This window comes from Neolamprologus multifasciatus, chromosome 7 (assembly GCF_963576455.1).
Source record: "Neolamprologus multifasciatus chromosome 7, fNeoMul1.2, whole genome shotgun sequence".
In the NCBI taxonomy this organism is placed as follows: Eukaryota; Metazoa; Chordata; class Actinopteri; order Cichliformes; family Cichlidae; genus Neolamprologus; species Neolamprologus multifasciatus.
The window spans coordinates 34,540,848-34,564,655 of NC_140445.1; the positions used below are offsets into that span (position 1 = coordinate 34,540,848).

The 23,808-nt window shown below is 39.5% G+C and overlaps 2 protein-coding genes across 2 annotated transcripts; both read left to right on the forward strand.

Annotated features, from left to right (window-relative positions):
- Window positions 1-1,658: 1,658 nt before the first annotated feature.
- LOC146514651 (annexin A1-like) lies at window positions 1,659-10,373 on the forward strand. The gene is made up of 12 exons (XM_085168062.1): window positions 1,659-1,783; window positions 2,245-2,344; window positions 2,475-2,580; window positions 2,791-2,885; window positions 4,393-4,506; window positions 4,946-5,036; window positions 5,249-5,385; window positions 6,146-6,239; window positions 7,210-7,305; window positions 8,000-8,058; window positions 9,025-9,147; window positions 9,265-10,373. Exons 2-12 carry the CDS (start codon window positions 2,282-2,284, stop codon window positions 9,319-9,321), a joined length of 1,035 nt encoding a protein of 344 aa, XP_085024188.1. The 5' UTR covers window positions 1,659-1,783; window positions 2,245-2,281; the 3' UTR covers window positions 9,322-10,373.
- Window positions 10,374-11,663: 1,290 nt separating this feature from the next.
- On the forward strand, window positions 11,664-21,877 carry slc30a5 (solute carrier family 30 member 5). The gene is made up of 16 exons (XM_085168061.1): window positions 11,664-12,186; window positions 13,027-13,149; window positions 13,462-13,528; window positions 13,700-13,785; window positions 14,790-14,877; window positions 15,267-15,354; window positions 15,472-15,548; window positions 15,723-15,893; window positions 15,972-16,260; window positions 17,283-17,491; window positions 19,300-19,457; window positions 19,549-19,678; window positions 19,862-20,135; window positions 20,216-20,442; window positions 20,755-20,883; window positions 21,625-21,877. The coding sequence occupies exons 1-16, from the start codon at window positions 12,116-12,118 to the stop codon at window positions 21,793-21,795; spliced, it is 2,358 nt and encodes a 785-aa protein (XP_085024187.1). The 5' UTR covers window positions 11,664-12,115; the 3' UTR covers window positions 21,796-21,877.
- Window positions 21,878-23,808: the final 1,931 nt, after the last annotated feature.

Here is a 23,808-nt window from a genome sequence, read left to right on the forward strand (position 1 = left end):
ACCCATGTCTGCACCTGTGTGCACACCTGTGTGTGTGAGCACGCTTGTATTCAAAAGGTTTCTCGATGTAACGATCTGCAAGACGGTGTGGGCGGCCATAGCACTGCCCCCAAGGGCATGAAGCAGGCATGGGCCCCCAGAGCGCGAGAGCCCAAGGAGGACCATCATAGGGGCAACTGTGCCACCCGCTGAGGAGAGCCCCAGACGTGGGGTCACCCAGCAGCTGCGGTGCAGAAGCAACAGGGGCTGCAGTGACGAGCCTGCTCCGCCGGAAGCCAGCCGCGCCAGAGCGGACACTGTAATAATCTGTAATCTGTTATAGTAGTCTGCTACTTTGGTCTGGCAATACTGAAAACATGACATATTAATTACAAGATGTTACCATATCTATTTTTATCTGTATCTCTATCTGTTACATTTTTTTAATGTCAAAACATGGCCTAAATTACAGCTGATTCCTGTATTTCTTACACTTTTACATCAGGCTACTGGCAGCAATGTTGTATTTTACAATATGTTAACCTAGAAATACCATGACCTGATGATACATTGCATTACTGTAATTCTCTAGTTTTAATACTGTAATATGTTTTCTATGTATGGATGTACTATAGTAATACCATGTCCTGAGTTACAGTACACTGCGTTAATTTAGTTTAATAAGGTTTGATGAGAGGCCTGTGTGAGGCTGAAAATGGACGCAAGGGCAAGCTGTTGGCACAAGGAAATGATGTCAGTATACAACTACAGAGAACTCGTCTTGTCACCATAGGTAGCTGACAGAGTTACAAAGAAGAGATGACCACGCCAGGCTTAAATGCAGCCACGCTGATTGTCACGGAACAAGGAGCAGGTGAGCAAGAGTGGCCAGGACACCGCCCAGGGGTGGATGCGGGGAAACACAGGAGGACATGGAAAAACACCAGTCGCTCACTAACACCTTAACAACAGTTCACCTGCTTTTATATATGTTTCTATATGGTATGTTATTATCCTCATACCTTACAGCACATTCCCATACTTGCCATTCAATTTTCCCCTACTACCGGCAGCAGAGTTTGTTTGGCTTTTTACTTTGTTACTTTTCTCTAATTTTATAATATCATGTAGGAAAAACAGATTTATTGATATAGAAACTATATCTATAGTAGCAGGGTAACCTTCTGATACCACAGAGAAAAAAACCCCCACTGAGCTCCACCAAGTGAAAGAAAATTAACCAACAAGAAACAATTAAGAGTAAAGTATATAGTTGTGGTTAGGCCTCCTCTAACAACCATTCTATTAAAATGAATGCAGCAGAACCAAATGCAGTGTTTTTAATATACATGCTTCTCTTTCAAAACCTGTTCCCTACATTACCTGCACTGCAACTCAAGGTGCCAAACTCAAGCAAGAATTAAGGGAGTGCCACAAAGGTATGGTTAAGTAACATTTTCATGTAGACTACACCTGACAGTATTCCTTGATTGGTATCAACAATGTTGTTTACCTTTAACACTGCCAAGTTAAAGGTATAATTGTCCAAAAAAATCTGTGTGACTGTTTTCAACTAAGTGGTTTGATTAAAGTGTAACACGTACAGATTAGTCTGAATCAAAAAGTTGTCCAACCAGTCCCAGAGGCATATGAATCTTTCGCCTCAAAAGAATTTGAGAGGTATGACATGATTGGCTGAACCTCTGCAGGTGAAAATGCACAGTGATAGGTGGAGACGCAGCAGAGTGAGCTCCACAGTGCAGTAGCTACGAGCTAGAGTGCAGGACGGTCTTCAGCAGCACAGGTGAGGGTTTCTTGCTGGATATGTAAAACACTTGAACTCCCATTTTCTTATTGTTACGAGGAATTCAAGGTGAGTCAGGATAAAAAAAAGGGAAAAAGATAACTTAATGATAAGCGTTATAATGAGAAGGACGGTTTAGCCACAGAGTAAGGACGGAAATGACAGCAACAGAGTTCAGGAGTTAGATGGCAATTACAAAAATACTGTAAAAGAAGAACAGATATTTCCCAAGTGGATAAAAAACACACAGTGACTAAAACAGAGTATGTATGTATGTCTGTGGTAGAGCATTGTGGAGAGTGTGAGCTCTGTGATGAGTTGCAGTTTTTGTGGCTCCTCCCTGTGAAACACCTGCTGCTAACAATCACAGAAGACTAAACAGAATGAGATTAAAAGGAAGTGTCAGGGTGGTTGCAGAGCTAAATTTCATACCTTTACCCTCTACTCTTTTCTCTTTACAGTTTTGTTTCAGTTTTTGAGTCTCTTATCCAAGCAAAAATGCCATTCTTCGATCGTTTGAAGGACATTTTCTCCCGAAACTCCGATGATGACACTGTCAAAGTGAGTCATATTGTGAGGATTTTGCACCCAAGTCTGCTTACTTGAGTATTTGAATTTCATATGAATTTTACTGGCTGGCGAATAAACTTTTTAAAGTCCTTTAAAGTCTGTATTTTGGCTGATCTTTTAGGTGAATGATAAGGATAAACCTATTTATTATGGAACAGTCACTCCATATCCAAACTTCAATGCGAGCGACGACACTGCAATTATTCGGCGTGCCATTGAAAGTAAAGGTGCGTGTGCACTCTCTCATTTTAATGTATTATACACGTTATGTTTGTTTTAATTTAGATGATATGAAGTTTAAAGCTGAAATACAGGTCGGAAAAAATGAATGTTTATTGCAATTTTGAATTGGGTGTGAGGTAGTTTGCTTCTTTTGGCTTGGATGATTTTATCATTTTGTGGTGCTTACAGTAAAATGTAACTTGTCATCCCAACAGGAGTCAATGAGGATGCGATCATTGCAGTCCTGGTAAAGCGAAGCAACGAGCAGAGGCAAAGGATCAAAGCAGTCTATGAAACGGAAAATGGGAAGGTGAGTAATTAATTTCTGCCGTATTCAAATCTGTACAGCATGAGGCTGAGAACAATGGTAGTGTCTGGGAAAATATTACATATAGAAATGCTCAGTGCATCATGGGAATATGTTGACTTCTGGCTCCAAAAATCAAACAATGTGGTCACACCTTAAATCTCAGATGCTGTCAGACCAGACATGAAACAACCTTTACCCTGCCAGCTCCCTAATGGTACAGTGACACTAGAGAAAATGGTTGCTGGAGACTTTGGCATGACCAAAATAACTTGACCATGTTCAATAAACTTGCAGTGTTGTTGCCTTTGAAATTGTTGGCAGTAAAAAGGAGTCTGTCTGCAATTAGGTGGATGAATGCAGTCAAGTTGGTAGCTGGTAAAAAACCAAACCTGTTGCTTTCTACACACATTATCTACCTACATTCACAATCCAGCCAGAACCTCATAGATCAGAGACAGAAATTTCTCTACAAATGTTGACGTCATTGCTGCAGGATAAAAGTTTAACTTCAAAATTCCTTGATTGGTATCAGCAATGTTGTTTACCTTTAACACTGCCAAGTTAAAGGTATAATTGTCAAAAAAAATCTGTGTGACTGTTTTCAACTAAGTGGTTTGATTAAAGTGTAACACGTACAGATTAGTCTGAATCGAAAAGTTGTCCAACCAGTCCCAGAGGCATATGAATCTTTCGCCTCAAAAGAATTTGAGAGGTATGACATGATTGGCTGAACCTCTGCAGGTGAAAATGCACAGTGATGGGTGAAATTTCTCTACAAATGTTGACGTCATTGCTGCAGGATAAAAGTTTAACTTCAAAATGAGAAAGACACTCGACAACCTTGCTTTTATATAGAAATATATCTGAATCGACTGAGCTGAGGCGACGGTGATTGCAGGAGACAGACTGCCCACCACCAGGCCACTTGTCTAGAGGCTAAAGGCTGTTGAACCCTTGTTATCTGTAACTGAATGCATAACAAGTCAGCAATTACAGAGCAACCATATAACTGAGTCATAATTGGTCTACAAACGCAGTGTTCACATCACAAAAGATAACCTTCATATATTTAATTTAAACTCAAAAGATGCCTCCAAAAGTTGATTCTGTTCATCTGGATGTAGCGTTTTGTGGGAGAAATGTTTCGTCACTCATCCAAGTGACTTCTTCAGTCTCAGCTGACTGCAGGTTTCCCCAATCTTATCAACAGTACATTTGCATAATGACTGAAACCAGCCCACTGAAGGAACAATGGGCTGTGAGGTCAGTTCCTTCATCTTAATTAAGCAAATTCTCATGACCTTAATTCTTAAACCTGCAGTCAGCTGAGACTGAAGAAGTCACTTGGATGAGTGACGAAACATTTCTCCCACAAAACGCTACGTCCAGATGAACAGAATCAACTTTTGGAGATTTGCCTTCCTGGATGATTGAGAATGCATCAAAACTCAAACGATGATTACAGTGGACAGTAGTCCTTCATGAAGATCATCCTTGTGTGTTGCAGAAGCTGACTGACAATTTGAAAGCAGCCTTGACAGGAAATTTGGAGGACATCTGTCTGGCACTACTCATGACACCAGCTCAGAATGATGCCTACCAACTCATGAAAGCCACAAAGGTAGGATCTTTGGTTTATGTACTAAACCTTTAATTGGGGCAATATTACTTCTATTGTTTTCATTCATAGAGCAGTTTTATAGTTGTTGTTGTTGTTTTGTTGTTGTTTTTTCAGTTAATTGAGACGTTACATATTTAGATTAAGTTTATCATTTAGGTTGTGTCATTAGTAACTGAATTAAATTGTGATCACAAAATTGCCAGTTGGTTCAGTATTGGCCAAGAACCCTCCCACTAGCACACTTTTGGTTTGTAGGTCTGGGGTTTGAACTTAAGGGAATTTTTGTGCCACAGTTAAAGAAAACTTAAACGTAGATTAGAATAAACAAATAAAAACAACAACAAACTACTTACTTGTAATTCTGTTTGAGGGGCCCTTAAATGTTTCTTCTTACTGTTTATAGATTTTATTATTTCTGTTATTTGATTTATTCCCACAGGGTTTGGGCACAGATGAGGAAGTTCTGACTGAGATTTTGGCAACAAGAACAAACCAAGAGATTCAAGAGATCAAGAAGGCCTTCAAACAAGGTGTTATCACAGTCATGTGAAATCAAATGGTTGTTGTTTGAGCTTAATGCTGAACTAAGATAGAATTTTATACAACATCTTAGATATCTAGCTGACTCTCATAAGTGTCTTCAGTGTCTGTAGCTGCTAGAAAGCTAGACTTATTGTAGTCACATTTGGCCATCATATTGTTGTAAACTGATGCTTATTCTGAAATTCTCCCGATTCCTCAGAGTACAAAAAAGAGCTGGAAGAAGTTATTAAAAGTGAGACCAGTGGCAACTACACCAAGATCCTCCTGCAGTTACTAAGTGGAGGTAGAGATGAGAGCACTCGCGTAGACAATGATCTTGTTTCAAAAGACACAAAGGTAAAATCACATAAACAAAATCTTAAACTAATTTGCTTTATGTTGTCAACAAATTATGTGAGAATATATTTTGAGAACTCTAGTTTAACGGTTCCTATCTGTGGCATTTGGCCAAACATAATGTGTGTGAACATAATGTAACATTCATGGAGGGTATAAAAGATGGACCTAGTCATTAATTCAAACGAACATGTTGGTGGACATTAGCACACTTGGTTAGCAAGCTACACCCATAAACTGTGCTTTATCTGCTAAGCAACGAACTAATAAAACGCTGAAATTTCACCCACTAAAGCTGAAGCAAAATCTTCTTGGCTATATAGATCAAAGCAGTTTTTTGTATCAGGCTGTTTAGTGTTGTAATTCTGGGGGCCTTTAATGTGGGAGTCAATGGCTGCCTTTTAGAGTCAGCCTCATGTGGCCACTAGAGGAACTGCAGTTATTTCCATTTAGGTGCTGGCTTCATTTTTCACAGCTGGAATACTCATTAGTCATAATTATGTGGGTAAAAAAAAACTTCAGCCATTTCCTGATACAGTTAGGCACATGATTTTTGGTTGGGTAGGAAATGCTGCATTTATAGGGGTCTGCATATGCACATTAAGTAAACATATATAAAGTTTGTTGCATGGTGCAACAGTGGCATAGTTGCGAAGAATAAGTCTGACTTTTGGTAAAATACTTGGAATATAAATTATTGAAATTATAAGGAGTATAAGTCTTTATGATTATCATCCAATTTTTTTGTGTGTGTCTGTAGACGCTGCTGAAGTTATGTGAGCAGGGCAGCGAATTCAATGTGTCCACCTTCATTGACTTGATGACCAAGCGCAGCTATCCTCACCTCCGGAAAGGTGAGTTCTTGAAAAGTGTGAACACTTCTTCTTGGTTGGGTTTGACTCATTAGACACAATGCACTTCTGGAAAAACAGGTGGAACCAAACTCTTGCAGGTAGGAGGTGAAACACACCCAGCAGTCTGAGAACAATACAGTTACAGTCAGTCTGGATTTTACAAGAGTTATGAAATCTGTTTACTTTTTATCTGCATATAGGCTCAAAATACATACAAGCTCAAACATATACATACACTCTCACTATCATTTGGTCAAATGTCTCTGAGCAGGTTGTACTTCAACCAGATATTTTTGGTAGCCATCAACAAGCTCCTGACATGATTCTGGCTGGATATTTGACCGTTCTTCTTAACAGAACTGGTAGCGTTTATTTAAACTGGTTTCCTGACATGGACCCGGTTTTAGCAAAGTATCATCAGGATTACAGTCAGGGTTTTGGGAAGTCCATTCCAGGTGCTAATCTTGGCCTACTTTATCCATTGCAAAAGCAGTTTTTGAAATTTGATATTTAAAGTGAAGTTGAAGAATTTGGAACTAGTCCTCCTTCTTTTCCCTTCCACTTGCAATGTACATACCATTGGCAGCAAAACAGCCCCAGAGCCTGATGCTACCACCACTATGCTTGACACTTAGTACAGTGTTCTTAGGTTTGAAGGCTCTACTATACTCTTCCATTTGCATAGAGTTGTTTGAACTGATGATCCTGAAATCTGTTGTACAATTGCATAAATTTTCTAATCGAAACTGCTGTTGTGTGAAGTAATGGTGTATTTGTTTTCTCTTTTCTTTTTTAGACTTCAGCCTAATGTTTCACTGGTCACTAAAATCTGAATGTTTATGTTTATACATATTTTAAAACTGCTTTTTCATTTCCTCAGTTGCTAATGAAATATCCTGCATAGCCTTAACAACATATTTGATTTTGGTCTAATAACTCAGAATTACCAGTTTGTCTGTTTACCTGTTAGTATTGGAGGCATTTGGCAAACAGACGGATGTCAAATTACCCACAGTGCTGAAAAAGGAGCTGAAAGGAGACACTGAAAATTGTCTCATCGACCTTGGTAAGTTGATGTTTGTCCTCATCAGTTTATGTAGTTTTAATTGTGTTTTCTGTTCAAGGTGGGGGTGGGGTGAGATCAAAGGTCATGTGAGCGATGAAATCCATCCTCTTGCGAGCAGGAAATGTGCATCACATAGCACGTCTTGTGTAGTAGCGGCACTCCGTCTCTATTTCACTCTTCTGTACCACCCTTAGGAGTCAGTCCGGCAACATGCATTTGAAACGCGAGCAAGTCCAGGTACTTTTCTTGCAAAAAGGATGTTTATTGAAACTTTTCATTTACATGGCAAGACTCGGTCAAAAAACTGTGTTGCTTCCAGCTTATCCGACTCCCCAACTACGGAATTACAGTGTGCCGGAAGCCCAAAATACTAAAAAGCGCATTAGAATGTTGCACTTCTATATTCTATACCTTTAACAAAACAACACTTTGAAACCAACTAGAAATCACACTCCCAACATCAAACATGCATATCTCTCCTCCAATCATTTTACAAGTACCAATAAAATTAACCTTTAATTGGCTCTTACATCTTGTGTACATTAAGATCAGGAGAGATTTAAGATTGATTGAGCAGGATAACGTGAAAACAGATTTCCACAGTATGGGCTCTAACACAGCTGTGAGGCAGGTCAGCATCTGGACTCGACTTGAGATCATTTTGTAACTGTTTGTCTCTCTTTGATGTCCATAGCAAAGTATGCCTGGAACACACCAGCTGTCTTTGCCCAGAAGCTTGTTAAGGCTTTGGAGGTGTGTGTATAATTTTTTTTCATGTGTGTGTGTTCCTGTCTAGCTATCTTTGTGAGGACCGAAATCTGCATTCTACTATACTTGTGAGGACCAACAGGCACTTGTGAGGACACACTCGCTGGTCCTCACAAGCTTGAAGGCCTTTTTGAGGCTCAAAATGTGGTTTTAGTGTCAGAGTTACAATTAGGTTATGGTTAGGTTTAGGGTTAGGCATTCATTTTTAATGGTTAGGGTTACGGTAAGGGGCTAGGGAAACCATTATGTCAATGAAGGTCCTCACTAAGATACGTGTGTGTGTGTGTGTGTGTACGTGTATTCATTCATTCACATAAATGTACATTGATTTATGTATTTTAAAAGGAAGGTTCAAGTCTGTAAGTAATTTCATGTTTTTGGACTAATGTATTCTGGATGCTGGATGTTTTAAACTGTTCAAGCAGTTTGAGATTGAGTACTTCTGCAGTATCTACATTGCAAAACGGATTCACTTACTTGTTCACTTACTTCACTTATTTACTTACTTCACTTACTTGTTCCCTCAAAAATTAAGTCCTCTTAAAGACTTAAGCTGGGCCACTTATACTAACTTTATATTAAGTATACAATACTTAACAGCATATCAAATAACAGAGCTCTAGTTTGTTTTAAATTTACTATATATAACCTTAGTTTAACAAGTTACATTTAGAAAATACCACAATGAATGGCTTAGACTTTTGCCTCAGAAAGTTGAGGGTGCTTGTACATACTATTTAGTTGTGTTAGAAGAAAGTGAACCTGTGTCCCATATACTACATAGCTACAGGAACACTGCAAGTTGCTGAAGGAGTCCGTACTCTTAGCCACTGAAAAAAGGTTTCTGATCAGCAGCTAACTCTTAAGTAACTGTTTGGAGCTTAACCCCAACATAAAGTCTATATAGCATAAAATCAATAACTGAAGCTTTGCTCTGCTCTGCTCTCACAGAAACCAGGCACGTGTGAGAAAACCCTCAACAGGATACTGGTGAGTCGCTCTGAGGTCGACCTCAAGAAGATCAAGGAGGTATATTGGAACTGTCAACAAAGATCCCTGAATGATGACATAGAGGTAAAAAACAAAACACAAAAACACCTTGTTGTTATCATGTTGTCTTTACTGATTAAAAACTAAAATGACAGTGTACAGTATCTGGAAATTTCAGCTAATAATATCTTTGTTCCACAGAAAGACACCAAGGAGCACTATCGGAAAGTCCTGCTTAGCTTGTGTGGAGCTTTTTAAAATTCATCTGTTACCATTTTACTCTGGAAACCGAGACCAGCTTATTCCACTAAATACTCACAGTTTTGAATCTGAATTGCATGACTACTTTGTTCTATTGAGATTAAATTTTAATAAAGAAGTTATTCCAGCACCAAGCATTTCATACCTTCTTTCTGGCAAAATGCATTTCTTCTCTTTCTTTTAATGTCCTTTGAAATATAATGTATGAGGAAGTTGTATAAATATGCATTAAAATGATATTTGGTTATTAGAAATGCAGAAAATAACATGGGAAATCAAATATTTTCTATTTAATCTTCAAAAGGCTTTTTATATTACATAAACTTGTAGCCTCCAGATAACTGACAAAACCATCTAGGGTTAAAATAATGTGTTTGAATTGGTTAATGTCATGCGCTTGTACTTTTTTAGTGCTTTGAAAACACAAAATTCTTACTATTAGGGATGCAACATACCAATTTTTTCAAACTGATACGATACCGATACTTGGATCTGAGTACTTGCCGATACCGAGTACAAAAACCGATACTTCTACCACACACACACACACACACACAAATGCAATGAATTGGAAGACAGGTTTTATTTTATTCTCTGCCGATAATAAATAATATCTTAATAAAAATGACCACAAAAAAATTTCAAGTGAAAAATAAGCACTTCTCTTAAATTATTGCAGTCTCCACATTGTAATTTAACAAAATATCACTGAACTATTGGCACTGTCTCGAGCTTTCAGAATAATAAATAAACACTTCTGTTTGGAATAAAATAAATACAAATTAGGTTTGAGAATAAAATAAACTTTTAAATTATTGCAGAGTGTCCATATTATAAACAAACAAATAAAAGAATGAAAGTATTTGGCATTGACGAACGAACTCCCCATCTGCCCGTGGATCATCAGTCCACTGTGCCGTTAAACCAAGGACTGACATCGCACACACTGCTTGTCTTTACCTCTTTAGAAAGTTTTGGCACCATTATCTCCCTGATGTGTGGGCGGCTGGGAATTTCATATCGCAGCTCGAGTATGCTGAGAAGAATCCTATGTTTTCCACGACCGGCATTGGCTGGTCATCCAGAGCAATAAAATGAGTCAGAGCCTCTGTTATTTTAACTGCCCGTGGATTTTCTCTTGACATTTTTCATCGCTTTTCCAAAACCTTAGTTAAAGTTAGCTGTTCCGGTCCACACTGCTGACATTTTGTTTAGTCTAGCTACAGCAGCCTCCAGTTTCTCTTTTTTTATCTGGAGCCGCCAGTCTCACTCGTCTAACCCTGTGCCTGTTTAGCGCGGGATGTCCCCCTAGTGGCCAATCTAAAAAACTACAACAAAAATGACAATCCACCCTCTGTATAATGAAATAAGTTAGTATCGGTTCGTGGTATCGGTTAACTTTTACGCGTTAACCGATACCACATTTTACAGTATCGGTCCCGATACCCGATACCAGTATCGGTATCGGTGCATCCCTACTTACTATCAAAAATTGTATTCCCAACCCAAAGAATGTAGTAAGGAAGCCATTGATACATTTTTAGCTAAATTGGAGCTGCCCCAAGTTACAAATGACCAGAATATGAGACTCATATCAAATATAACTAAAGAAGAAGTTGAACAGGCCATTAAAAGATTAAAGAATGGTGAAATTATTCTAATAATAAATAATTAGACCAGCAAAGTAGCAAACAGGGATCTTTGGAGTAGTCGGGCATCCTAGCTTTGCCAAAAAACTGTACTTAAGTGCAACTGTCTAAATCTGGGGTACATTTGGGTATTCCCAGATCCAGTCCTTTTTGGACCCCTGATATATATGTCGTGCATATCTTATTCTTTTTCCTTCCTTTTTGGTACTCTTCCCATGTATGTGTTTTTGTTGTTGTTGTTGTTTTGCACTGTTGTTTTCGAAAACTTAAAAGTAAAATTTTCAAAACAAGACAAAAAACAAATCTCCAATGCAAATATGTTTGAGGCTTTCATTTGAAAGGACTTATTTAAAGGAAATTTGGTCTGTTTTGCATGTGGCTAAAAAAATCGCTCATAACACTGCAGATGCAGGATCCGGGAGACAAAACATGAACTCAAAAACTCATTGCGGGAAACTCACAGGAGAAACAAAAACATCCAGAGCAGAAGAAAAACAAATTGCAGAGGAGCATGCGCCATAGGGGGAGGACACGACAAAGGGCAACCTTTTAAAATATATTTTATATGTTTCTCCAGAAAGAAAGAAACAACGAAAATGTTCATAAACAACTTTCTAAATAAAGTGAAAAACAAACAAACAAAAATATATCTTCGATCCTCATTATCTGCGCAGGCGCAACGCTGACGAGTAACTGTACGTAACGTGGACCGTTTACCGTGTCCGGAAGTGCCGTGGCAACACGGGCAGTGTTTGATTTTCTTTATCCTGTCATTGCGGATTTTCTCGGTTATTACAACCACTTCAGACTCATAAATTTTCAGTATCTTTTTCTGACCACGCGTCCACAAGCTTCTGGGTCAAGTAAACCGTACACCGAGGACGTGACGCCACTGGAAACTTTGGGGGGGAACGTGGCTAGCTAGCCGGCTAATACGCTAACAAAGCTACCAGCTGATTGTAGTTTACACATCAGACACTGACGGGAGGATGAATAGAACGCAGAAGAAGCCAGTTTATTTTCTCCAGCGGTGAACAGACCGTAGTTTAAGCTGACTCTCCCGCCAGCAGCGATGTAAAGGATGCACAAGTAACAGAAGTAACTCTCGGTGGAGTGAGCTGGTGGGTTTGGGGAGCTTGAAAATGGAAGAAAAATACAGCAGTAACGTGCTCTCGGGGGGTCAGCTGGGGATGGTCGAAGTGCCCGATTCCAGGTATGTTCTGCTTCCGTCATCAAAAACTCTCAGTTTAAACTGATGTAACTGTTTTCATGTCAAGAATCATTCAAGTCTCATCCATGCATCTGTAGTCCATACGTTAGCGTATGTGAAGAATTGATTACTCTGTAAATTGTCCACAGCAGTGGAAAAACCACCATTATTATTTCCCATTGCTTGTTGTGTCCGATATTTGCAACCAGACACCATATGTAAGAACACTATAACAAAAAGCCGTCAGATTTGCTTATAAACTAATAGTCATTACATTATTATTAAGCATTATACCTGTATATTTTACTTTATTTTTTATATATATGTATGCACACACACACACACACACGCGTATATAGGTATTTGGTATACATATTCAGTAATGTATGCAATGTTTCCATTCCTCCTCCTAGATCACTCCACAAAAGCATTCAGCTAGCGCTTAGTACTCCTTCTCCTGCCCATGACTAATGAATCCAATCACTGCATAATCTTCAGTGTTTCTGTAGGTGGCATGACCTGTTGTTATGCTGAAAGTCTGAGGTGCAAAAAAGGAACACACACAGACTCTCTTTAAACCCTCAGTGAATTGAAGTCAAATATTTCTGTCCTGGGAGAAGAGGGAAACCTGATGGAAAATGGTAGAAAAGAATGGACTAAACTGGAAATATAACACAGAGGTTTTCTATCAGAACGGACAGTTCAGATTTTGTTTCTTGGGGAAGATTATGCCTGTTACTGTATGAAGTTTGCCCATAGCTAGAATCAGTGTAGATGACAGTTATTTTTGCTCTTATCACACACAACCTGTACTAATGTGTAGCTTGTTCTTTCCTTGTGCAGGTTAACCAGGTACATTGTTCTACTGGTCATCTCGAAGGTCCTCAAAGCTCTTGGGATCTTTGAGTCATACGATATCCTAAAAGTGGTTCACATAGTTCAGTTCATCTTCATACTGAAATTAGGGTAAGTACTCTTTGTGTTTTTATGTATTATTGTTAGTTGGGGCTGCTCTGTAGTGACAAAAATCTTAATTACAGTTATTCTGGCCAATTTTTGTTGACTTTGCAAACTTCACACACTTGCTCGATAAGAGCGATGAATAGATATTTAATGTCCATCATCTCAGCTGAACGTGTTACCGGCTGCAGTGAGTGCGTTTGAGGTTTTTCAGGTGGAGTTAAAGACAAAATGTGATTATTCACCAAGACCTTTTGCTCATTTTGTATTTAAAGATGGTGAAAACATGCTGATTCTTTTTTATTGTTTTGATTTTAGGAGTGCAGTGTTTCTGCTTTTTTTCCAAAAACCTTTTTCATCTGGAAAAGTCATCTCAAAAAGACAGGTTTGTCTGCTTTAAAACCTCTAATCTTCCTGTTCTTTTTACTGTTGTTCATTAGCTTGAACAACTTATATATGTCGTGTTTAAGATGATTCAAGTCTAGTTTTGCAAAAAGAAAAAAAAACACCTTATGCATTGTATTAATTTCTGTTGATGAATCTATTTTCTTTGCAGTGGATAAAGTTGTTAAAGCATGCTGTTTTCAGCTGTGTCATATCCCTCCTGGGCTTCTTCGGCCTAACTCTTTGTGGACCTCTTAGGTAAGAAGTAGTTAAGCAGTAGTTAAATAAAACCAAATGCAGCATTAGAGTTGGAGGAAAACAGTTTAAATCCCTCCCTGAGAGTCCCATTGTGTTTCTTTGGACTAAAACTGGTTGTTTGGTGGTCTCTTAAAAGAAACAAGAAAGTCAGGTTAGCTACAGGTGCACAAGGACACAACCTTCAGGGAATAGTTGATCAATTTAAATCAGTTAGGGTTGTGGATTTTAAACTGGGAACTATCCAACGATACTTCAAAGGTCATCTCACAGTCTCCAACCTAAACTGCTGCATATAGTTATGGCAGACATGATTGCTTTGCCTGGCAGAATTTTCACTAGAATAATTTGACACCTGTCTTTATTTCTTTATATTTGCATGTTTCTTCAGTTAGTACAGTAGCATCTCATTTCACACACACACTGTATTTGTTCAACATCTGGCAGTATGTTCCTCTGGTTTTGCCGTTTAATAGTAATTGAGAGCTTCTGGGGCTTTACAGCATTACAGCTCACCAGGTGTGGGTAAAACCCACAAATACATATTTTAAGACCAGAGAAAGTCACATGCACAGTTCCTGCAGTGAGCTACTTTAAAGTGGTATTTTAATGTAGTAGGCAAGTATTTCACTTTACAGACTTATGTTCTTGTATTATATTCAGCTTGTTACATGGCATTTTATTGGCTTCGTACACTATCCCTACCTCCTACAAGTGTTTATGAGAATATCTGCAGACTAACAATGCAGGAACTCCAGCAACACTTAAAGGTAAATGTGGTATTCATCAGGGTCATGACCCTGATGAATGCCACATGCCGAAACGCGTTGGTCAGTTAATAGAGTTGTTCCTCTTTACCTTTGAGTGTTGCTGGAGTTCCTGCGTTGTTAGTTTCTTATCCTCTTCTTGTACCATGGAAGTAGGTGAAGTTGTGCCAGAAATCTTTGTGAGTATCTGCAGACTCACAGCTGTATTCAGGTATATTATTAAAATTTTGTCTTTCACAGAACGTTGTTGCTGTTTGAGCACAGTGACGTTGTGGTCATTGCTCTACTTGGGGTTCTCTTCACAAACTCAGGAGGAGGGCCATCAAAGGTAGGAGGCCATAAATTCACATGGCAGAAACTGCTTTTAGTGTCGGTGTGATCGTGGTTATATGACATGAGCGCTTTAGCTCTGTAACATGTTTTTGTGTTTCATTTCCTGATGTTTGAAAAGTACAGGTAATGTTTGCATTTATTTGTGCGAAGGAAACAAATCTTCATTATAAATATAAACTGAAACATAACTGACCGATTACAAGCCGCCTCTCTCCTCCATATGCAGTTTAAGAACTGGTATTATAGAGCAGGCAAAGAGGCATAAAATTGGGGAATAATAATAGCTAAAACACTCATTATTTTGGAAAAAGGTAAATAATTGAACTCTCTGTGTTAAATGTTTATAATGTGCATTTCTGTTTACTTTGCTGTGACTTTGTGCAGACTAGAGGTGCTGCTTTCTTCATCATCGCTGTGATCTGCCTGCTCCTCTTTGACAACGATGATCTCATGGCAAAGATGGCCGAGCACCGTATCCTTTGAACCGACACTTTAGTCTATTGTCAGTGTTTGTTAGTTTATGTGTTTGTGTTGCGTTGTTACGCCTCTGTCCTTTACTGCATTTGCCTTGATTCTCCCTCATAACCAGCCGAGGGACACCATGACAGTGCTCTCACTCACTTCCTGTATACTGTGATTTCATTTTTAGGGGTAGCAGATCACAAAGTGAGTAAAGCTTATTCCCTACCTTCTTGTTTTTTCTTTCTAAATATTGGCTTTCCAATAATTTAATTCAGTTTATATACAGCAGAAGAAAGGGAGTCTGTGCTCTTTCTGTCTGATTCAGTTCCTTATTGAAATATATATTTATGTTTATGGTAATGTGTACTTGTACTTCAGGGTGGTGTTGTGCTGCTGGTGGCATCCCTGTGTCTGAAGGTCGGATTCCACACAGCCTCCAGGAAGTTGTCAGTGGAGATCGGCGGTGCCAAACGTCTCTATGCCCTCGACAACCTGGTTTCTGCCATGGTGCTGCTGCCCTGGGTTATAGTACTTTCTGCGACCACAGAAGTACGTGCACCAGATCACATGATAAAACGTGTTTGTTGTTTAGCTAGCCGTGTTGTAAACATCTCATCTTAACCCCAGAGCAAAGTGGAGTCGTGGTCCTCTCTCGTCCTGCCTTTTGGGATGATCATCTTCTCCGTCACGATCCTGGAGTTTTACGTCGAGGCCATCTGCAGCACCAAGATGGAGACGCCGAGGTGCGCCCGTTATGGCGCCTTGGCCCTCTTCTTCAGCGCATTGCTGCTGGCAAACTTCTGGACTCACCCGCTGACTGACCAGTTGCGCTCCATGAGCAAACCAGCGCACCACGGCAGCACAGAGCACGTGCTCTCTGGTGGAGTGCTGGTTAGCGCCATCTTCTTCATTATGTGTGAGTAACGGCTCTGGGATACCTAGCTAATTTGTTTTACCTGCCTTTTTAATCATATTTTGCATTTAACAGTTAAAGTTAAATGGGGAGAAAGACTTCAAACACCAAAACAAGAATTAATTCAAAATTAAGTGACACTGCCTACAGAGAACAGGCATTTTAGGAAATGCATGATGGGATTTGAAAAAATGGAGTGAACACCTCTTAGGAAGTGCTACACAAAAATGAAGGCCTATTGTGGAAATTTGTTGCATGGCAACATTTAGTAAAATGTAGCAACATCTGAGAAAACGCAGTCACAAAACCAGAAATGCCACCTCGACATTTAATACAACGCAGCTCCGACTTTTCAGAATCCACTCTCCTTTACATCCTTTAAAACTCAGGCAGGGACTAACCTGAAATTGATATGGAAACAAAACATTACATCTGTCTTACTCGAGGAATTTTTGTTCTGTCTGTTCAAATACAAAAAAACATCACCCCTGCCTTTCACTTAAAGTGAAAGGGTTTCTGAAACACCGGGTTTTAATTATTTATTTTTTGGTCAAAACCTGGTCTTTAAACTGGGTTTACACCAAAGTTGTTATAGTTAACTAAACCTAAACAAAAGAAGCAAATGTGAAAACATATTTTAATTAACTAAAATAAATGAATAAAATTAACTGACACAATTTTGTGGACTTGGGAAAAACTAACTAAAATTGAAAACATAGCTTTAGTGTATTTTTTTTGTTGTTGATAAAGATTTTGTTATCAAAACTTGCTGGATGAGGTCTCAATAAAGTCAATAAACAAGATTGTGAGTCAACTGTTTTCAAAAAGTTTTTTTATTTTAATTGTAATTACTGCACTGATACATGCCCTTAATACAATAATACTTAAAATAAAGACTAAAACTAGGACACTAACTAGAACTGAACTGAAAACTGAAAAAAATTAATAAAAACTAATTAGAAATGGATAATAATAACAAAAGCCCTTGTTTACACCTCTCTCCCTGCCCTCCTCTCTCCCTGCAGCGTCCAATATTCTCTCATCTCCTTCAAAGAAAGGCCAGAAGGGCACCTTGGTGGGTTACTCCCCTGAAGGGACACCTCTCTACAATTTCATGGGTGACGCCCTGCAGCACACATCCCAGTCCCTTCCACGATTCATAAAAGACTCCCTGAAACAGATCCTGGAGGAATATGACTCCAGACAGATCTTCTACTTCCTGTGTCTCAACCTGGTGTGTAGGAAGTTGCTTCTTTTTGTTCTGATCTTTCACATTTTAGACCGTCTAATTTCAAAGTAAGAGCTCCGTACCCAAACTCCAATAGCAACAGAAAGCAGAACGCCGATTCATAGAGGTCCAAAAACGGATCAGCGTATACAGGAGAAATGAAGGGAAAAACACGTCTGAGCTTATAGTCTTTTAATATCAGCTGTTTAATAGGATCTGATCTACATCTCACTGACATTTGTGCCTGGAAATGAGGTTTCCTGCTAAAATGAATCTTAGTGTTAAAGATCATAGCTGCCATTGAGGATAGAAAACAATTCCTGAATTCCTGAGGTCAGATGGCCCAGGATGTGAGTGGGCATTAAGGCGTCTGGGAAGGGAACTCAAAACTGGATTATAGATGGCAGAGAGTTGGTGTCGTAAACCACCGCCTCTGTTCAAAGATGGTCGCTCACAGTGGACATAGATGGCTTCTTTCACTCCTCTTTCAAACCATCTGTCCTCTCTGTCCAAAATGTGAACATTGGCATCCTCAAAAGAGTGTCCTTTATCCTTAAGATGCAGATGGACAGCTGCGTCTTGTCCTGTGGAGGTGGCTCTTCTGTGTTGTGCCATGCGCTTGTGAAGTGGCTGTTTGGTCTCTCCAATGTAGAGGTCTGGGCATTCCTCGCTGCACTGTACAGCATACACCACATTGTTAAGTCTGTGTTTTGGAGTTTTGTCTTTTGGGTGAACCAGTTTTTGTCTGAGCGTGTTGCTGGGTCTGAAATGCACCGGGATGTCATGCTTGGAGAAAACCCAAAATACAAAACGCCAAAACACAGACTTAACAATGTGGTGTATGCTGTACAGTGCAGCGAGGAATGCCCAGACCTCTACATTGGAGAGACCAAACAGCCACTTCACAAGCGCATGGCACAACACAGAAGAGCCACCTCCACAGGACAAGACGCAGCTGTCCATCTGCATCTTAAGGATAAAGGACACTCTTTTGAGGATGCCAATGTTCACATTTTGGACAGAGGCTGATTGGGACCCACACCCAGTTCCACACCTTGGCTCAGGCGATTAGAGGATCATCAGGGGGTCCTTTTGTCCCTCTGTGGGGGGAAACTCCCACTAGGTTTATATCTGGGACTCTCCACCATTTGACCTTAGAACTGAAGAAGCTTCTCGGATGAGAGGTGAAACGTCTTCAAGTAACTTAAAGAAGTCCAGACGCTTTTCTTTGCAAGCTCCTTTGACTATGTCATAAAGGGTTCAATAACCTGAGGAGCAGTCTAACATTATACAGTTGCAGGCTTCTAAAAGCTAATATTTTACATATTTTACTTTTACAAACCTATTCAAAGAAACACTTATGCCAGCATTAATGAAATTCCACATTTCTTAACCTTTAATGATCCTGATTCTTATACTGTGCTTATATTTTGAATGGATAGTCTTTTAATGAGGGATGGGTGTGTATGAATATTTGATTTGTGCCTGTTTCTTAAAAAAATATAAAATAAAACTGAACTAAGTATAACAGGTGGAATAAATGAAATGCACAAGTTAATAAGTAAACAATAAAATCTACACCCCAGTGAGAACAACAGATTGCCTCTGACTAAACAGAATGTAAAAAAAAAAAAAAGTAATTTCCAGTTGTCAATTAAATAAAAGAATTAGATAATCACATCTGCAGATCATCTTAAATAATTTAATCTAATACATTAAAGCATTTCAAGCTGTTGAAAGACTTGCCTGCTGTGATTAGGCTCACACACTCTGCAGGTATTTCGTAAAACTTTTGTTGCTCTGCATTGTTTCAGGCTTTCACCTTTGTGGAACTATTTTATGGCGTTTGGACCAACAGCCTGGGACTCATCTCTGATGGTTTCCACATGCTGTTCGACTGCTCTGCTTTAGTTCTGGGCCTGTTTGCCGCCCTCATGACCCGCTGGAAAGCCACCAGGATCTTCTCCTACGGGTAAAATCCATCAAGAACTCGTGATTGTAAAATTGAAGAACATCACCTCCAGCTGGATTCTTAATGAACGGAGTGTTTTGTGGTTTTGCAGTTACGGTCGTGTTGAAATTCTTTCCGGATTCATCAACGGCCTGTTCCTGATGGTCATCGCTTTCTTTGTCTTTGTGGAGTCGGTCACCCGTTTGTTGGATCCTCCCAACATAAACACAGACATGCTGACGGTGAGTAAAAGGATTCCACCACACCATTTGAATATCTTTTTTACCTTTGGTCACTAAAATCACGCCTTTTAATATTTCCTGATTGCATCTTGTCAGTTTTGGAGTGATCTTATACAGCTGGATATCATAGAGACAATATGAAAGTGTTCGTGTGGTTTGAACTCTGTTCATCCTTCTCTGCAGCCCGTGTCTGTTGGAGGCTTACTCGTCAACCTAGTGGGCATCTGCGCTTTCAGTCACGCTCATTCCCATGGCGGCAAAAGCTGCTCGTCACACGAACACGGGCACTCACATCATGGCCACTCCCACAGTGAGCACAGCCACGGAGGCCACGGGCACTCGCATGGAGGCCACGGGCACTCGCACGGAGGCCACGGGCATGGCGGCCACGGGCATGGCGGCCACGGGGGACACGGGCACTCCCACGGCTCTGGAGGCATGAATGCCAACATGAGAGGTGTGTGTTTGAGAACGTGGTCTGTGGTGAGAAACAAAAAGCTAGATGAAGTCATTATTTATTGATTTCTTTTTCTCCAGGTGTTTTTCTCCATGTCTTGGCCGACACCTTGGGCAGCGTTGGCGTGATCATCTCCACCATCCTCATCCGGCAGTTCGGCTGGTTGATCGCTGACCCCATATGCTCGCTCTTCATTGCCACTCTCATTTTCCTCAGTGTCATCCCTCTGTTGAAGGACGCCTGTGAGGTTCTGCTTCTGCGAACTCCCCCAGAGCAGGAGAAGGACCTGAACAATGCGCTGGAAAAGGTGAGGAGATCTAGATGGGCTCAGCAGACTGTCGTGAAATTTATTTTCGACGTGGGTGAGAGGAAGAGAATCTGTATTGAGAACTGCTTATCTGTTTGCAGGATCAATGAAATTTGGAAAGCTAGTACATAAATAGAGAAAATAATTTACTAGGTTACACTACTTCCTACCTATTTTAACTTTTTAGTTCCTAATTACGGCTTGGACCCTGCCCTGGCTGCGGATTCTGTATATATATAACATTTTTGGACATAAGCAACAGGATAAACTTTCAAAAAACATTTTCTGATTTTAATTTTCTTCATGTTTCAGATTGAGAAAATTGAAGGAGTTTTATCGTACAGAGACCCTCATTTCTGGAGGCATTCAGCCAACATGATCGCCGGAACCATCCACCTCCAGGTCATGTCTGACGTGGTAGAGCAGAGGATCATTCAGCAGGTTGGCACAAACTCTAGAAATAGGATTAATACTAATGTTTTACTTTAGAGCAATGAATCCTATTGTTTGGCGAATGAATACCAAACATTGTCTTGGCTGTTTGTAATGGCACACCTGGGTTATTACTGGGTAGTTACATAATCTATATTAATAAAGCATAAATAAGAAGTACAGTTGTATATTTATCCTGTAAAACCTGAACCGTGAAATAATAGCCAGAAAATTCAATTAAAAAAAAAAAAAAGAGTAGTTTTTATTGAACCTTCACACTGTCTCAAAACCTCAAGCATCAAATCTAATAAACTTGGTGTTATAGGGTTAAAAAGTTCAGTTTGGACAATATTTAGTAACTAAAAAGTAAAAAATAAATGTAGTGGAGGAAAAAAGAATCTAAGTCTTCTTTGCTTCCGGTTTTGATTTCTCCTCCTATACCAGCAGTGGTATACTGCAAGAACAAAAGAAAAAACCATCTAAACATTAATTTAAGAATTTATATTCCATTAGAGCATCTAAAGCTTCAAAAAGCATCCATATGGGGGCATTAATACTATATTTTCTCTCACTCACATGCTGCTCTTTTTTTCTGTGTTGTCTTCAGTTAATTTCTTAGAATATCTTTATGCACATTTATTTACTATTAAATATTTAAATGTAAAAAAAAAAAAGGTTTTACAGGTACATTTAGGCTAGATTGTTGGCACTGAGGATTTTCATGGTGGACTGTAATTCTGGTTTCAACAGGTGACCGCCATTTTGAAAGAAGCCGGGGTGAACAATTTGTCAGTGCAGGTGGAGAAGGAGGCATACTTCCAGCACATGTCAGGACTCAGCACCGGGTTTCACGAAGTTCTGGCGATGACGCAGCAGATGGAGTCCATGAAGTACCTGAACGACGGGACGTGCATCATGTAGACCAAAAGAAACACTAACAAGTCTGTTTTCATTGATATGTACAGTGTACGTATGTGGTTTAAATAAATCTGAATATATTGGTTTTATTTTGCTGTCGTCTTTATTTACCCAACGTCACAATTCAGGTTCCTTGTACTAAAGACTCACAGCACACCAGAGAGGCTATGGGATTGGTTTATCATGTCAAACCACAATTATAACCATATGAATGATGGCAGACACTCTGTCTTCAAGTAAACTGACATTTTAGCTTTAATCTAAAAGGAAAAAAATGAACCCCAATCCGACTCTAAAGATAATCTAGGTTTGTTAGTCCGATTGGCTTGAAAGTGATGTAGGCTTTTGTATTCATACCCTAGATGCAGCTAATAAAAGTCTCAGACAAATTAGAATTTCCGTGACCTTGAAGTCAAGGTCAGAGGTCAAGTTTTCTAACTATCTTCTGAATTTATAACTCAAGAAGGGAAAATTGATACCGTAGACGTTTGGCTCGATTCAGCTTTGAAAAGACTAAAAAACTGGAATCTTGAGAAGGATTCTTGCAGGATTGGGTGAACATTATGTGCACACGTCAGGTTAACATGGAAAAACTGGCAACATTGTCTTGATCTTATCAAAAACAATAACAAACTACTCTGGAGCAATGTTCCCTCTAAGCTGCGCGCGTGCGCAATTGCGCACTGCTGGCACGGTCTCTGCACACAGAAAATCTGCGTTGCGCACAAAAAAAAAATTAACCTGAATTGAAATTAAAATTAAAACTTTAACAATTCTGTTTTGCAGTGTTAAGTCAGTAAGTGACTGGCTGCTCCCGTATGGGATTAGAACGATGCCACCTTATCCCATAGTCCAGCCAATAATGCGATTTACATTCGTTTATACGCAGCTAATCAACGTCGTTGACAGGCTATGACAGCGTCCATATGTGCTGACACCGGTGTTTTAGCGAGCAAAGCGGCGTGGCTGATGTGGAGTGAAGCCACGTTAATGACAACGTGTACAACCATTGGAGATGTGAGCAGGGCAGGGCATTCCTTCCTGAATACTATCGTTGTTTATATTTACTGCGGGAAGAAATGGTAAAGGAAAACGCTGGAAAGCACTCTCTACCTGAGAGCAAAAACAAAACCAAAACACCCCACCCTTTCCTATTGGTCGAAAAATGTACCATGTCAACCAATCAAAAAATGATATGGCAACAGTTGTTTAGGAAGGAGGAAGTTTTAGGAGTTTTTGATATGTGAGAGGTTTGCGACGTTTAGCGCAAATCTTGTGTAGTTAGTGTGTAGTGTAGTCTTGTTGTGTGTGTCAGAACAATGAGGCCACTGCGGAATGTTACAGCAGTGATACATCTCCTGTTGTCAGGCCTGCAGGTATCAGGCTGTTGTTCTCCTTCATCTCATAGTGGACAGAAAATATTTTTGGAGTGGCACAAATCATTTGTGTGGCATCAAATTTGATGCAGAACAGCTGATTGTTCTGTAAATAGTTTGAAATGTTTATTTTTAAAAACGCATTGGCTGCATTTTTAGGTAAACAGCTGCAAAAAACTTTGTTGTTTGCAAAACTCAGTTACTTTTTTGAAGAAGTAACTATATAATTAATTGCCCAACATTGGTCATTATATCCTGTATTTTGCAGACAGAGAGTTACAGGACTCTCTTTCAGACCACAGACTCATACAAGTCAGAGCTTTATAAGAAAAAAAAGAAAGAAAGAAAGTTGTGTTTTCAAATTGGAGTTCAAGTTATTTTTACTTCCAATAGTGTTAACATACTACACAGGTCATGAACAACATTTTTTTTTAAAATTTTCATTGTAAGTGGGCTAAAGCAGTTAATTAAAAGTAGTCAAACATAAATGCTGTAATTTGATTATTTTAATAAACCATGTAACTTGGATGGATTTGATGCTGGTGTGACCACAGTGCACACGTCTGCTGTTACTCACAGTGGTCCAAGGGACCGCTCAGAGAGTTTGTGTGTTCGCTCAGACATGAAAAATTAGAGGGAA